The 17,286-nt window shown below is 42.1% G+C and overlaps 1 protein-coding gene across 2 annotated transcripts; it reads right to left on the bottom strand.

Annotated features, from left to right (window-relative positions):
• Positions 1-558: 558 nt before the first annotated feature.
• LOC110511689 (ADP-ribosylation factor-like protein 6) lies at positions 559-16,270 on the bottom strand. Of its 2 annotated transcripts, XM_090206893.1 has the most exons (7): positions 16,094-16,270; positions 11,854-11,915; positions 10,591-10,659; positions 10,260-10,354; positions 4,861-4,990; positions 3,187-3,242; positions 559-1,910 (listed from the first exon to the last, which is right to left on the bottom strand). In XM_090206893.1, exons 1-7 carry the CDS (start codon positions 16,214-16,216, stop codon positions 1,885-1,887), a joined length of 561 nt encoding a protein of 186 aa, XP_090063019.1. In that variant the 5' UTR covers positions 16,217-16,270; the 3' UTR covers positions 559-1,884. The 2 variants fall into 2 exon arrangements, with proteins under 2 accessions (XP_090063019.1, XP_090063020.1); XM_090206894.1 differs by lacking the exons at positions 559-1,910; positions 3,187-3,242; positions 4,861-4,990 and adding an exon at positions 7,937-8,004 and having other exon boundaries at positions 16,094-16,265.
• Positions 16,271-17,286: the final 1,016 nt, after the last annotated feature.

Below are 17,286 nucleotides of genomic sequence, written 5' to 3'. Positions count from 1 at the left end.
CCAAAACATTACTGTAGAATATCAGTCCAAAACATTACTGTAGAATATCAGTCCATAACATTACTGTAGAATATCAGTCCAAAACATTACTGTAGAATATCAGTCCATAACATTACTGTAGAATATCAGTCCATAACATTACTGTAGAATATCAGTCCATAACATTACTGTAGAATATCAGTCCATAACATTACTGTAGAATATCAGTCCATAACATTACTGTAGAATATCAGTTCAAAACATTACTGTAATATATCAGTCCAAAACATTACTGTAGAATATCAGTCCAAAACATTACTGTAGAATATCAGTCCAAAACATTACTGTAGAATATCAGTCCAAAACATTACTGTAATATATCAGTCCAAAACATTACTGTAGAATATCAGTCCAAAACATTACTGTAGAATATCAGTCCATAACATTACTGTAGAATATCAGTCCAAAACATTACTGTAGAATATCAGTCCAAAACATTACTGTAATATATCAGTCCAAAACATTACTGTAATATATCAGTCCAAAACATTACTGTAATATATCAGTCCAAAACATTACTGTAATATATCAGTCCAAAACATTATTGTAGAATATCAGTCCAAAACATTACTGTAGAATATCAGTCCAAAACATTACTGTAATATATCAGTCCAAAACATTACTGTAAAATTTAAGTCCATAACATTACTGTAGAATATCAGTTCAAAACATTACTGTAATATATCAGTCCAAAACATTACTGTAAAATTTAAGTCCATAACATTACTGTAGAATATCAGTCCAAAACATTACTGTAATATATCAGTCCAAAACATTACTGTAGAATATCAGTCCATAACATTACTGTAGAATATCAGTCCATAACATTACTGTAGAATATCAGTCCATAACATTACTGTAGAATATCAGTCCATAACATTACTGTAGAATATCAGTCCAAAACATTACTGTAATATATCAGTCCATAACATTACTGTAATATATCAGTCCATAACATTACTGTAATTTATCAGTCCAAAACATTACTGTAGAATATCAGTCCAAAACATTACTGTAGAATATCAGTCCAAAACATTACTGTAGAATATCAGTCCAAAACATTACTGTAGAATATCAGTCCAAAACATTACTGTAGAATATCAGTCCAAAACATTACTGTAGAATATCAGTCCAAAACATTACTGTAATATATCAGTCCATAACATTACTGTAATATATCAGTCCATAACATTACTGTAATATATCAGTCCAAAACATTACTGTAAAATTGAAGTCCATAACATTACTGTAGAATATCAGTCCAAAACATTACTGTAGAATATCGGTCCAAAACATTACTGTAATATATCAGTCCAAAACATTACTGTAATTTATCAGTCCAAAACATTACTGTAGAATATCAGTCCAAAACATTACTGTAATATATCAGTCCAAAACATTACTGTAATATATCAGTCCATAACATTACTGTAGAATATCAGTCCATAACATTACTGTAATATATCAGTCCAAAACAAAACAATACTCCATTTAAAACTGGTTTATTGGGAGTGGGTCATTTGAAATGAGGGTGAAAAGAGAAACTGGTGGGAAGATGTGTGAATTATCTGAAGAAAAGACTTCCTATTTCCAGGGGCCGTTGGAAAGGCTAGTCCTCCATCCAGACTGGTTGATCTTTAAAGGTCGGAAGGTCATAGCTGGCTCCAACTCTTCTGAGGCATGTGTGTGTGTGTATGGTTGGGTGGTGGTAGTAGTCATGTTGAGAATTTACACCATTGGGGGTCAACGCCGGAGGGACTCCAGTGTTGCCATGACGCCACCCAGACGATGGCACCCCCCCCCCCCCCCCCCCCCCCTCCCAGGTCGCGTCGTTCTCTCAGCCTCTCACGTTCTCATCGTTCTGATTTGATCTGGATTGAAACAACAACAAAAACAGAGGAACAATCAGATCTCATATTGTTCTCTAAGAAGAGGAGGGTTATAAGAGGTCATAAGAGGAGCTATGAACAGTGGAAGGTTTATAGGGATCTAGAGACATGTGACAAAGGGAGAAAGGTGACCAAGGCAGACGACTGGAATGGTGTTCATTATGGGGTTCTACTGCCAGTCTACTACACTAAACACTAATGACGTGGACTAGAGGTTCATTATGGGGTTCTACTGCCAGTCTACTACACTAAACACTAATGACGTGGACTAGAGGTTCATTATGGGGTTCTACTGCCAGTCTACTACACTAAACACTAATGACGTGGACTAGAGGTTCATTATGGGGTTCTACTGCCAGTCTACTACACTAATGACGTGGACTAGAGGTTCATTATGGGGTTCTACTGCCAGTCTACTACACTAATGACGTGGACTAGAGGTTCATTATGGGGTTCTACTGCCAGTCTACTACACTAAACACTAATGACGTGGACTAGAGGTCCATTATGGGGTTCTACTGCCAGTCTACTACACTAAACACTAATGACGTGGACTAGAGGTTCATTATGGGGTTCTACTGCCAGTCTACTACACTAAACACTAATGACGTGGACTAGAGGTTCATTATGGGGTTCTACTGCCAGTCTACTACACTAATGACGTGGACTAGAGGTCCATTATGGGGTTCTACTGCCAGTCTACTACACTAAACACTAATGACGTGGACTTGAGGTCCATTATGGGGTTCTACTGCCAGTCTACTACACTAAACACTAATGACGTGGACTAGAGGTTCATTATGGGGTTCTACTGCCAGTCTACTACACTAAACACTAATGACGTGGACTAGAGGTTCATTATGGGGTTCTACTGCCAGTCTACTACACTAATGACGTGGACTAGAGGTTCATTATGGGGTTCTACTGCCAGTCTACTACACTAAACACTAATGACGTGGACTTGAGGTTCATTATGGGGTTCTACTGCCAGTCTACTACACTAAACACTAATGACGTGGACTAGAGGTTCATTATGGGGTTCTACTGCCAGTCTACTACACTAAACACTAATGACGTCAAATACTCACAGTGACATTTCATCTACAGACGGAAGTCAAATGGAAATAATAAAAATTTAAATTTAAATTTAAATGAAGCTATTAGTTTCTACATATCACATAAATATGGAGAAAAATCAAAGCAAACACATTTAGTGGTGCTGAAACCACGAGAGAGAGAGAGAGAGAGTCTGCCGTACCTTGCAGCCAATCAACGCCTTCAGGTAAACCTTCTCCTTTCACAGCATCGCTGGCACTGAAACAGACACTGACGTGGACTAGAGGTTCATTAAGGGGTTCTATAAAAGGCCTGTTCTGGAGGTTGGACCTAAAAAACAGATGAAATCTAATGCTCTGTAACGGACTGACGTGGACTAGAGGTTCATTAAGGGGTTCTATAAAAGGCCTGTTCTGGAGGTTGGACCTAAAAAACAGATGAAATCTAATGCGCTGTAACGGACTGACGTGGACTAGAGGTTCATTAAGGGGTTCTATAAAAGGCCTGTTCTGGAGGTTGGACTAAAAAACAGATGAAATCTAATGCGCTGTAACGGACTGACGTGGACTAGAGGTTCATTAAGGGGTTCTATAAAAGGCCTGTTCTGGAGGTTGGACCTAAAAAACAGATGAAATCTAATGCGCTGTAACGGACTGACGTGGACTAGAGGTTCATTAAGGGGTTCTATAAAAGGCCTGTTCTGGAGGTTGGACTAAAAAACAGATGAAATCTAATGCACTGTAACGGACTGAACCGTAGTGGTGCTGGTCTACAAACGTCAAATGTGCCAACAAGGATTCTGGGGGTTTTAGAACTCATCTATCTTTAAATATATATATATTTCTCCTTTATTTATTATATATATTTCTCCTTTATTTATTATATATATTTCACCTTTATTTATTTATTATATATATTTCACCTTTATTTATTATATATATTTCACCTTTATTTATTTATTATATATATTTCACCTTTATTTATTATATATATTTCACCTTTATTTATTATATATATTTCACCTTTATTTATTATATATATTTCACCTTTATTTATTATATATATTTCACCTTTATTTATTATATATATTTCATATTTCACCTTTATTTATTATATATATTTCACCTTTATTTATTATATATATTTCACCTTTATTTATTATATATATTTCACCTTTATTTATTATATATATTTCACCTTTATTTATTATATATATTTCACCTTTATTTATTATATATATTTCATATTTCACCTTTATTTATTATATATATTTCACCTTTATTTATTATATATATTTCACCTTTATTTATTATATATATTTCACCTTTATTTATTATATACATTTCACCTTTATTTATTCATATATATTTCACCTTTATTTAACCAGGTAGGCAAGTTGAGAACAAGTTCTCATTTACAACTGCGACCCTGACCAAGATTAAGCAAAGCTGTTCGACACACAACAACAACACAGAGTTGCACATGGAATAAAACAAACATACAGTCAATAATACAGTAGAAAAATAAGTCTATATACAATGTGAGCAAATGAGGTGAGATAAGGGAGGTAAAGGCAAAAAAAAGGCCATGGTGGCAAAGTAAATACAATATAGCAAGTAAAACACTGGAATGGTAGATTTGCACTGGAAGAATGTGCAAAGTAGAGATAAAAATAATGGGGTGCAAAGGAGCAAAAAAAAAATATATATAAAATTAATAGAGTAGGGAAAGAGGTAGTTGTTTGGGCTACATTATAGGTGGGCTATGTACAGGTGGGCTATGTACAGGTGGGCTATGTACAGGTGGGCTATGTACAGGTGGGCTATGTACAGGTGGGCTGTGTACAGGTGGGCTATGTACAGGTGCAGTAATCTACCAGATGTGCCAGGGCTTGTCCTTGATGTTCTCCAGGCAGAGGAGCTGGGAGACCTTGACTGAAGACAGGGCGTCTCTCACGTCCATCTTGTTGGCAAAGAACAGCAGGGGGATCCGTCGGTGCTTTACGTCTACAGAGACAAGGTTAGAATCAGGCGGTGCTTTACATCTACAGAGACAAGGTTAGAATCAGGCGGTGCTTTACGTCTACAGAGACAAGGTTAGAATCAGGGGGATCCGTCGGTGCTTTACGTCTACAGAGACAAGGTTAGAATCAGGCGGTGCTTTACGTCTACAGAGACAAGGTTAGAATCAGGGGGTGCTTTACGTCAACAGAGACAAGGTTAGAATCAGGGGGCGTTTTACGTCTACAGAGACAAGGTTAGAATCAGGCGGTGCTTTACATCTACAGAGACAAGGTTAGAATCAGGGGGATCCGTCGGTGCTTTACGTCTACAGAGACAAGGTTAGAATCAGGCGGTGCTTTACATCTACAGAGACAAGGTTAGAATCAGGGGGTGCTTTACGTCTACAGAGACAAGGTTAGAATCAGGCGGTGCTTTACGTCTACAGAGACAAGGTTAGAATCAGGGGGTGCTTTACGTCTACAGAGACAAGGTTAGAATCAGGCGGTGCTTTAAGTCTACAGAGACAAGGTTAGAATCAGGGGGTGCTTTACGTCTACAGAGACAAGGTTAGAATCAGGGGGATCAGGCGGTGCTTTACGTCTATAGAGCCAAGGTTAGAATCAGGCGGTGCTTTACGTCTATAGAGACAAGGTTAGAATCAGGGGGTGCTTTACGTCTACAGAGACAAGGTTAGAATCAGGGGGTGCTTTACGTCTACAGAGACAAGGTTAGAATCAGGGGGATCTGTCGGTGCTTTACATCTACAGAGACAAGGTTAGAATCAGGGGGTGCTTTACGTCTACAGAGACAAGGTTAGAATCAGGGGGATCTGTCGGTGCTTTACATCTACAGAGACAAGGTTAGAATCAGGGGGTGCTTTACGTCTACAGAGACAAGGTTAGAATCAGGGGGTGCTTTAACTCTACAGAGACAATGTTAGAATCAGGGGGTGCTTTACGTCTACAGAGACAAGGTTAGAATCAGGCGGTGCTTTACGTCTACAGAGACAAGGTTAGAATCAGGGGGATCCGTCGGTGCTTTACGTCTACAGAGACAAGGTTAGAATCAGGCGGTGCTTTACGTCTACAGAGACAAGGTTAGAATCAGGCGGTGCTTTACGTCTACAGAGACAAGGTTAGAATCAGGGGGTGCTTTACGTCTACAGAGACAAGGTTAGAATCAGGCGGTGCTTTACATCTACAGAGACAAGGTTAGAATCAGGGGGTGCTGTACATCTACAGAGACAAGGTTAGAATCAGGGAGTGCTTTACGTCTACAGAGACAAGGTTAGAATCAGGCGGTGCTTTACATCTACAGAGACAAGGTTAGAATCAGGGGGTGCTATACGTCAACAGAGACAAGGTTAGAATCAGGGGGATCCGTCGGTGCTTTACGTCTACAGAGACAAGGTTAGAATCAGGCGGTGCTTTACGTCTACAGAGACAAGGTTAGAATCAGGGGGTGCTTTACATCTACAGAGACAAGGTTAGAATCAGGCGGTGCTGTACATCTACAGAGACAAGGTTAGAATCAGGGGGATCCGTTGGTGCTTTACATCTACAGAGACATGGTTAGAATCGGTTGGTGCTTTACGTCTACAGAGACAAGGTTAGAATCAGGCGGTGCTTTACGTCTACAGAGACAATGTTAGAATCAGGGGGTGTTTTACGTCTACAGAGACAAGGTTAGAATCAGGCGGTGCTTTACATCTACAGAGACAAGGTTAGAATCGGTTGGTGCTTTACGTCTACAGAGACAAGGTTAGAATCAGGGGGTGCTTTACGTCTACAGAGACAAGGTTAGAATCAGGGAGTGCTTTACGTCTACAGAGACAAGGTTAGAATCAGGGGGTGCTTTACATCTACAGAGACAAGGTTAGAATCAGGCGGTGCTTTACGTCTACAGAGACAAGGTTAGAATCAGGGGGTGCTTTACGTCTACAGAGACAAGGTTAGAATCAGGGGGTGCTTTACGTCTACAGAGACAAGGTTAGAATCAGGGGGATCAGGCGGTGCTTTACGTCTACAGAGACAAGGTTAGAATCAGGGGGTGCTTTACGTCTACAGAGACAAGGTTAGAATCAGGCGGTGCTTTACGTCTACAGAGACAAGGTTAGAATCAGGGGGTGCTTTACGTCTACAGAGACAAGGTTAGAATCAGGGGGATCTGTCGGTGCTTTACATCTACAGAGACAAGGTTAGAATCAGGGGGTGCTTTACGTCTATAGAGCCAAGGTTAGAATCAGGCGGTGCTTTACGTCTATAGAGACAAGGTTAGAATCAGGGGGTGCTTTACGTCTACAGAGACAAGGTTAGAATCAGGGGGTGCTTTACGTCTATAGAGACAAGGTTAGAATCAGGGGGATCTGTCGGTGCTTTACATCTACAGAGACAAGGTTAGAATCAGGGGGTGCTTTACGTCTACAGAGACAAGGTTAGAATCAGGGGGATCTGTCGGTGCTTTACATCTACAGAGACAAGGTTAGAATCAGGGGGTGCTTTACGTCTACAGAGACAAGGTTAGAATCAGGGGGTGCTTTAACTCTACAGAGACAATGTTAGAATCAGGGGGTGCTTTACGTCTACAGAGACAAGGTTAGAATCAGGCGGTGCTTTACGTCTACAGAGACAAGGTTAGAATCAGGGGGATCCGTCGGTGCTTTACGTCTACAGAGACAAGGTTAGAATCAGGCGGTGCTTTACGTCTACAGAGACAAGGTTAGAATCAGGCGGTGCTTTACGTCTACAGAGACAAGGTTAGAATCAGGGGGTGCTTTACGTCTACAGAGACAAGGTTAGAATCAGGCGGTGCTTTACATCTACAGAGACAAGGTTAGAATCAGGGGGTGCTGTACATCTACAGAGACAAGGTTAGAATCAGGGGGTGCTTTACGTCTACAGAGACAAGGTTAGAATCAGGCGGTGCTTTACGTCTACAGAGACAAGGTTAGAATCAGGGGGTGCTTTACGTCAACAGAGACAAGGTTAGAATCAGGGGGATCCGTCGGTGCTTTACGTCTACAGAGACAAGGTTAGAATCAGGCGGTGCTTTACGTCTACAGAGACAAGGTTAGAATCAGGGGGTGTTTTACGTCTACAGAGACAAGGTTAGAATCAGGCGGTGCTTTACATCTACAGAGACAAGGTTAGAATCGGTTGGTGCTTTACGTCTACAGAGACAAGGTTAGAATCAGGGGGTGCTTTACGTCTACAGAGACAAGGTTAGAATCAGGGGGTGCTTTACGTCTACAGAGACAAGGTTAGAATCAGGGAGTGCTTTACGTCTACAGAGACAAGGTTAGAATCAGGGGGTGCTTTACATCTACAGAGACAAGGTTAGAATCAGGCGGTGCTTTACGTCTACAGAGACAAGGTTAGAATCAGGGGGTGCTTTACGTCTACAGAGACAAGGTTAGAATCAGGGGGTGCTTTACGTCTACAGAGACAAGGTTAGAATCAGGCGGTGCTTTACGTCTATAGAGACAAGGTTAGAATCAGGGGGTGTTTCTAGGCTACCTTCCGCCTCTACACTGTAACCACTAGGCTACCTGCCTCCTCTACACTCTAACCACTAGACTACCTGCCTCCTCTACACTCTAACCACTAAGCTACCTGCCGCCTCTACACTCTAACCACTAGGCTACCTGCCTCCTCTACACTCTAACCACTAGGCTACCTGCCTCCTATACACTCTAACCACTAGGCTACCTGCCGTCCCTACACTCTAACCACTAGACTACCTGCCTCCTCTACACTCTAACCACTAGGCTACCTGCCTCCTCTACACTCTAACCACTAGGCTACCTGCCGCCCCTCCACTCTAACCACTAGGTTACCTGCCGCCTCTACACTCTAACCACTAGACAGTAAGGTCTCTCAGGTACTGTACAGTCTGTGGTTAATAGCTGTGCCCTTGATAGGGACCATGTGGGTATAACAGTGTTAATCTACAGATCAACACAACAAAAGACCAGGGGTTAACTGTGGAGATAAAGGGACATTACGTTAAAAAGACCAGGCGTTAACTGTGGAGCTAAAGGGACATTACGTTAAAAAGACCAGGCGTTAACTGTGGAGCTAAAGGGACATTACGTTAAAAAGACCAGGCGTTAACTGTGGAGATAAAGGGACATTACGTTAAAAAGACCAGGCGTTTAACTGTGGAGGTAAAGGGACATTACGTTAAAAAGACCAGGCGTTTAACTGTGGAGATAAAGGGACATTACGTTAAAAAGACCAGGCGTTAACTGTGGAGGTAAAGGGACATTACGTTAAAAAGACCAGGCGTTAACTGTGGAGGTAAAGGGACATTACGTTAAAAAGACCAGGCGTTAACTGTGGAGGTAAAGGGACATTACGTTAAAAAGACCAGGCGTTAACTGTGGAGATAAAGGGACATTACGTTAAAAAGACCAGGCGTTAACTGTGGAGCTAAAGGGACATTACGTTAAAAAGACCAGGCGTTAACTGTGGAGATAAAGGGACATTACATTAAAAAGACCAGGCGTTAACTGTGGAGGTAAAGGGACATTACGTTAAAAAGACCAGGCGTTAACTGTGGAGATAAAGGGACATTACGTTAAATGAGCTGCCTGCATATAATGATAATTAACCAGCATTAAAAAAAACAACAGTCTTGACAGTCTCTCGGATCTGGTATCCAAGAATACTATTGGCTCGGTTCACATGTGTTGGTTAGTCGTTAAATTGATACCTGGGTGGTTGAGGAGTGAATAATGAGGAGGATGATTCACCTGGGTGGTTCAGGAGTGTATAATGAGGAGGATGAATCACCTGGGTGGTTGAGGAGTGTATAATGAGGAAGATGATTCACCTGGGTGGTTGAGGAGTGTATAATGAGGAGGATGATTCACCTGGGTGGTTCAGGAGTGTATAATGAGGAGGATGATCACCTGGGTGGTTCAGGAGTGAATAATGAGGAGGATGATTCACCTGGGTGGTTCAGGAGTGTATAATGAGGAGGATGATTCACCTGGGTGGTTCAGGAGTGTATAATGAGGAGGATGATTCACCTGGGTGGTTCAGGAGTGAATAATGAGGAAGATGATTCACCTGGGTGGTTCAGGAGTGTATAATGAGGAGGATGATTTACCTGGGTGGTTCAGGAGTGTAAAACGAGGAAGATGATTCACCTGGGTGGTTCAGGAGTGTATAATGAGGAGGATGATTCACCTGGGTGGTTCAGGAGTGTATAATGAGGAGGATGATTCACCTGGGTGGTTCAGGAGTGTATAATGAGGAGGAAGATTCACCTGGGTGGTTCAGGAGGGTATCCAGTTCCTCTTTAGCGACCACCATCCTCAACTTGTCCCCACTGTCCACCACAAAGATGATGGCTTGACCCTCCCTGGGGGAGAGAGGGGGCAAGGGTCAACATGATTCACTGTCAGCACTACTTACCGTGTGTGTGTGTGTGTATCACTGTGTGTGTGTGTGTGTGTGTGTGTGTGTGTGTGTGTGTGTGTATCACTGTGTGTGTTTGTGTGTGTGTGTGTGTGTGTGTGTGTGTGTGTGTGTGTGTGTGTGTGTGTGTGTGTGTGTGTGTGTGTGCGTGTGCGTGTGTGTGTGTCTGAACAGACTCACTTGTAGTAATGTTCCCAGAGGTTTCTGTATCGCCCTTGGCCAGACATGTCGAACACTGTGAAGGAGAGACTGGAGAGAAGAGAAGGATTTAGAAGACTGGAGAGAAGATGAGGTTTTAGAAGACTGGAGAGAAGAGGAGGATTTAGAAGACTGGAGAGAAGAAGGGGATTTAGAAGACTGGAGAGAAGAGGAGAATATAGAAGACTGGAGAGAAGAGGAGGATTTAGAAGACTGAAGACTGGAGAGAAGAGGAGGATTTAGAAGACTGGAGAGAAGAGGAGGATTTAGAAGACTGGAGAGAAGAGGAGGATTTAGAAGACTGGAGAGAAGAGTAGGATTTAGAAGACTGGAGAGAAGAGGAGAATACAGAAGACTGGAATGAAGAGGAGGATTTAGAAGACTGGAGAGAAGAGGAGAATACAGAAGACTGGAGAGAAGAGGATAATATAGAAGACTGGAGAGAAGAGGATGATTTAGAAGACTGGAGAGAAGAGGATGATTTAAAAGACTGGAGAGAAGAGGAGGATTTAGAAGACTGGAGAGAAGAGGAGTATTTAGAAGACTGGAGAGAGGAGGAGGATTTAGAAGACTGGAGAGAGAGGAGGATTTAGAAGACTGGAGAGAAGAGGAGGATTTAGAAGACTGGAGAGAGAAGAGGATTTAGAAGACTGGAGAGAAGAGGATTTAGAAGACTGGAGAGAGAGGAGGATTTAGAAGACTGGAGAGAAGATACGGTTTTAGAAGACTGGAGAGAGAGGAGGATTTAGAAGACTGGAGAGAAGATGAGGATTTAGAAGACTGGAGAGAAGATAAGGTTTTAGAAGACTGGAGAGAGAGGAGGATTTAGAAGACTGGAGAGAGAGGAGAATATAGAAGACTGGAGAGAAGAGGACAATATAGAAGACTGGAGAGAAGAGGAGGATTTAGAAGACTGGAGAGAAGAGGAGGATTTAGAAGACTGGAGAGAAGATGAGGATTTAGAAGACTGGAGAGAAGAGGAGGAGGAGAATATAGAAGACTGGAGAGAAGAAGAGGATTTAGAAGACTGGAGAGAAGAGAAGGATTTAGAAGACTGGAGAGAAGAGGAGGATTTAGAAGACTGGAGAGAAAAGTAGTGCACTATATTGGAAATGGGATTCCATTTGGGACTCATTCAAGGACATCGTAGTGGTAACGTTCAGACAACGTTCCCCAACAACCTTCAAGGTATAGTTCAGAACATCTGACCATCGTACAGTCCTCCATTATTGTCTTATTGATTACCTTGATGTCTTGAACTTCTCGATGCTGAAGCCAATGGTCGGGACGATGTCTTGTGTCTGGGCCTGCATGACACAGGAATAGATTAGATTGGTGTCACTACTCTGGACGGTTCTGACTTAGAATATGTGGACAACAACAAATATTTTGGTGTCTGGATAGACTGTAAACTCTCCTTCAGACTCATATTAAACATCTCCAATCCAAAATTAAATCTAGAATTGGCTTCCTATTTCGCAAACAAAGCATCCTTCACTCATGCTGCCAAACATACCCTCGTAAAACTGACTATCCTACCGATCCTTGACTTCGGCGATGTCATTTACAAAATAGCTTCCAATATTCTACTCAGCTAATTGGATGCAGTCTATCACAGTGCCATCCGTTTTGTCACCGAAGGTCTATATACTACACACCACTGCAACCTGTATGCTCTCATTGGCTGGCCCTCGCTTCATATACGTCGCCAAACCCACTGGCTCCAGGTCATCTACAAGTCTCTGCTAGGTAAAGCTCCGCCTTATCTCAGCTTACTGGTCACCATAGCAGCACCCACCCGTAGCACGCGCTCCAGCAGGTATATCTCACTGGTCACCCCCAAAGCCAACACCTACTTTGGCCGCCTTTCCTTCCAGTTCTCTGCTGCCAATGACTGGAACGAACTGCAAAAATCACTGAAGTTGGAGTCTTATATCTCCCTCTCTAGCTTTAAGCATCAGCTGTCAGAGCAGCCTGTAAATAGCCCATCTGTAAATAGCTCATCCAACTACCTCATCCCCATAATGTTATATTTTTTTTTGCTCCTTTGAACCCCAGTATCTCTACTTGCACATTCATCTTCTGCACATCTAACATTCAGTCCAGTGTTTTAATTGCTATATTGTATTTACTTCGCCACTATGGCCTATTTATTGCCTTTACCTCCCTCATCTTACCTCATTTGCCCACACTGTATATAGATTTTTTTTTCTATTGTGTTATTGATTGTATGTTTGTTTACTCTATGTGTAACTCTGTGTTGTTGTTTGTATGTTTTGTTTACTCCATGTGTAACTCTGTGTTGTTGTTTGTATGTTTTGTTTACTCCATGTGTAACTCTGTGTTGTTGTTTGTATGTTTTGTTTACTCCATGTGTAACTCTGTGTTGTTGTTTGTATGTTTTGTTTACTCCATGTGTAACTGTGTTGTTGTTTGTGTTGCACTGCTTTGCTTTATCTTGGTCTGGGTCGCAGTTGTAAACGAGAACTTGTTCTCAACTAGCCTTCCTGGTTAAATAAACATATATATTAATAAATAAATAAAAAGTCGTGGTTAATTACACAGGAATAGATTAGTAGTGGTTAATTATACAGGAATAGATTAGTAGTGGTTAATTACACAGGAATAGATTAGTAGTGGTTAATTATACAGGAATAGATTAGTAGTGGTTAATTATACAGGAATAGATTAGTAGTGGTTAATTACACAGGAATAGATTAGGAGTGGTTAATTACACAGGAATGGATTAGTAGTGGTTAATTATACAGGAATAGATTAGTAGTGGTTAATTATACAGGAATAGATTAGGAGTGGTTAATTATACAGGAATAGATTAGTAGTGGTTAATTATACAGGAATAGATTAGTAGTGGTTAATTATACAGGAATAGATTAGGAGTGGTTAATTATACAGGAATAGATTAGTAGTGGTTAATTACACAGGAATAGATTAGTAGTGGTTAATTACACAGGAATAGATTAGTAGTGGTTAATTATACAGGAATAGATTAGTAGTGGTTAATTACACAGGAATAGATTAGTAGTGGTTAATTACACAGGAATAGATTAGGAGTGGTTAATTACACAGGAATAGATTAGTAGTGGTTAATTACACAGGAATAGATTAGGAGTGGTTAATTACACAGGAATAGATTAGTAGTGGTTAATTACACAGGAATAGATTAGTAGTGGTTAATTATACAGGAATAGATTAGTAGTGGTTAATTACACAGGAATAGATTAGTAGTGGTTAATTATACAGGAATAGATTAGTAGTGGTTAATTACACAGGAATAGATTAGTAGTGGTTAATTATACAGGAATAGATTAGTAGTGGTTAATTATACAGGAATAGATTAGTAGTGGTTAATTATACAGGAATAGATTAGTAGTGGTTAATTATACAGGAATAGATTAGTAGTGGTTAATTACACAGGAATAGATTAGTAGTGGTTAATTATACAGGAATGGATTAGTAGTGGTTAATTACACAGGAATAGATTAGGAGTGGTTAATTATACAGGAATAGATTAGTAGTGGTTAATTACACAGGAATAGATTAGTAGTGGTTAATTACACAGGAATAGATTAGTAGTGGTTAATTACACAGGAATAGATTAGTAGTGGTTAATTATACAGGAATAGATTAGTAGTGGTTAATTACACAGGAATAGATTAGTAGTGTATGCTGCTCTCTCTCTCCATCAACCACTTCCTGTCCACTCCGAACGTCTTGGAGGTCATCTATCCCTGATATCCCTCATCCCTGGTCTTCTTCTTCTTCTCTCTCTGCATCAACCACTTCCTGTCCACTCCAAACGTCTTGGAGGTCTTCCGTCCCTGATATCCCTCATCCCTGGTCTTCTTCTTTTTCTCTCTCTGCATCAACCACTTCCTGTCCACTCCAAACATCTTGGAGACAGTCCAGAGGTTTCTAGTTGTTCCTGATGGTTTCTGATCTTGGTAAAGGCACCATGGCTATATACACAACTGTAGTTTTTAAATCTCAACCAAAAAAACGATGTGTAACAATGGAAGGTTAATTTAACAGTAAAATAAGATCTCCTCCTCCCCATCTCCTCCTCTCTCGCCCTCCATCTCCTCCCTCTCCCCCCATCTCCTCCTCTCTCTCCCTCCATCTCCTCCCTCTCCCTCCATCTCCTCATCTCTCTCTCCATCTCCTCCTCTCCATCTCCTCTTCTCTCCCTCCAGCTCCTCCTCTCTCTCCCTCCATCTCCTCTTCTCTCCCTCCAGCTCCTCCTCTCTCTCTCCATCTCCTCTTCTCTCCCTCCAGCTCTTCCTCTCTCTCCCTCCATCTCCTCTTCTCTCCCTCCAGCTCCTCCTCTCTCTCTCCATCTCCTCCTCTCTCCCCAGCTCCTCCTCTCGCTCCCTCCATCTCATCTTCTCTCCCTCCAGCTCCTACTCTCCATCTCCTCTTCTCTCCCTCCAGCTCCTCCTCTCCATCTCCTCTTCTCTCCCTCAATCTCCTCCTCTCCATCTCCTCTTCTCTCCCTCCATCTCCTCCTCTCTCCAGCTCCTCCTCTCTCTCCCTCCATCTCATCTTCTCTCCCTCAGACTCCTACTCTCTCTCCATCTCCTACCCTCTCTCCAGCTCCTACTCTCTCTCCCTCCATCTCATCTTCTCTCCCTCAATCTCCTCCTCTCCATCTCCTCTTCTCTCCCTCCATCTCCTCCTCTCTCTCTCCATCTCCTCCTCTCTCCATCTCCTCCTCTCTCTCTCCATCTTCTCTCCTCTCTCTCCATCTCCTCCTCCATCTCCTCTTCTCTACCTCTCTCCATCTCCCCCTCTTCTCTACCTCTCTCCCTGCGGTGTCTCCTTGTTCCTCTCTCCACCATCCCTCTTCAGGAGGAGAAGGAATCCTTATCCTCTGAAAACCAATCCTAAAGTGTCTTAATTTTTTTTTACACCTGTATATACAGTGGGGAGAACAAGTATTTTATACACTGCCGATTTTGCAGGTTTTCCGACTTACAAAGCATGTAGAGGTCTGTAATTTTTATCAAAGGTACACTTCAACTGTGAGAGACGGAATCTAAAACAAAAATCCAGAAAATCACATTGTCTGATTTTTAAGTAATTAATTTGCATTTTATTGCATGACATAAGTATTTGATACATCAGAAAAGCAGAACTTAATATTTGGTACAGAAACCTATGTTTGCAATTACAGAGATCATACGTTTCCTGTAGTTCTTGACCAGGTTTGCAACACACTGCAGCAGGGATTTTAGCCCACTCCTCCATACAGACCTTTGATAAAAAAAATTACAGACCTCTACATGCTTTGTAAGTAGGAAAACCTGCAAAATCGGCAGTGTATCAAATACTTGTTCTCCCCACTGTATGTGGGTTTAACAAGCAATATCTTTATGGAGGTCATACTATATCACAGCAAACCACTAACTCATTCTGATCCTAGATCATTAAGTAGATTAATTGATCCAGGCTACCAGTGGAGACTTACATTGGATGGTTTGAGTTGGTTGATGATGGTGGTCTTGCCGCTGTTGTCCAATCCCAGACACAGAACATTCACTTCCTTCTTCTTCAGCCCCAACCAGCCAGCTAGTTTATCAAACAGACCCATTGTTGTTCCGTCTTACTCCCGGGGGGAGGGGGGGGGGGGGGGGGGGTCTCTGTTGAATAAAAATATATATAATGTATTATAGTAGCTAAGACCATCACAAATAAATTACTGTGTGACAACTGAATGTGCACTGCAAACCCGGGGTGCAGGGCCTAGTCATCAGTCCACAACCCGGGGTGTAGGGCCTAGTCATTAGTCTACAACCCGGGGTGTAGGGCCTAATCATTAGTCTACAACCTGGGGTGTAGGGCCTAGTCATTAGTCTACAACCTGGGGTGTAGGGCCTAGTCATTAGTCTACAACCTGGGGTGTAGGGCCTAGTCATTAGTCTACAACCTGGGATGTAGGGCCTAGTCATTAGTCTACAACCTGGGGTGTAGGGCCTAGTCATTAGTCTACAACCTGGGGTGTAGGGCCTAGTCATTAGTCTACAACCTGGGGTATAGGGCCTAGTCATTAGTCTACAACCCGGGGTGTAGGGCCTAGTCATTAGTCTACAACCCGGGGTGTAGGGCCTAATCATTAGTCTACAACCTGGGGTGTAGGGCCTAATCATTAGTCTACAACCTGGGGTGTAGGGCCTAATCATTAGTCTAAACAACCTGGGGTGTAGGGCCTAGTCATTAGTCTACAACCTGGGGTGTAGGGCCTAATCATTAGTCTACAACCTGGGGTGTAGGGCCTAATCATTAGTCTAAACAACCTGGGGTGTAGGGCCTAGTCATTAGTCTACAACCTGGGGTGTAGGGCCTAGTCATTAGTCTACAACCCGGGGTGTAGGGCCTAGTCATTAGTCCACAACCCGGGGTGTAGGGCCTAGTCATTAGTCTACAACCTGGGGTGTAGGGCCTAGTCATTAGTCTACAACCTGGGGTGTAGGGCCTAGTCATTAGTCTACAACCTGGGGTATAGGGCCTAGTCATTAGTCTACAACCCGGGGTGTAGGGCCTAGTCATTAGTCTACAACCCGGGGTGTAGGGCCTAATCATTAGTCTACAACCTGGGGTGTAGGGCCTAATCATTAGTCTAAACAACCTGGGGTGTAGGGCCTAGTCATTAGTCTACAACCT

This window comes from Oncorhynchus mykiss, chromosome 18, assembly GCF_057628025.1.
Source record: "Oncorhynchus mykiss isolate SJ-2025 chromosome 18, ASM5762802v1, whole genome shotgun sequence".
NCBI classification, from domain to species: domain Eukaryota; kingdom Metazoa; phylum Chordata; class Actinopteri; order Salmoniformes; family Salmonidae; genus Oncorhynchus; species Oncorhynchus mykiss.
The sequence above is the reverse complement of the archived record's forward strand: the minus strand, read 5'-3'. Positions and strand labels throughout refer to the sequence as shown.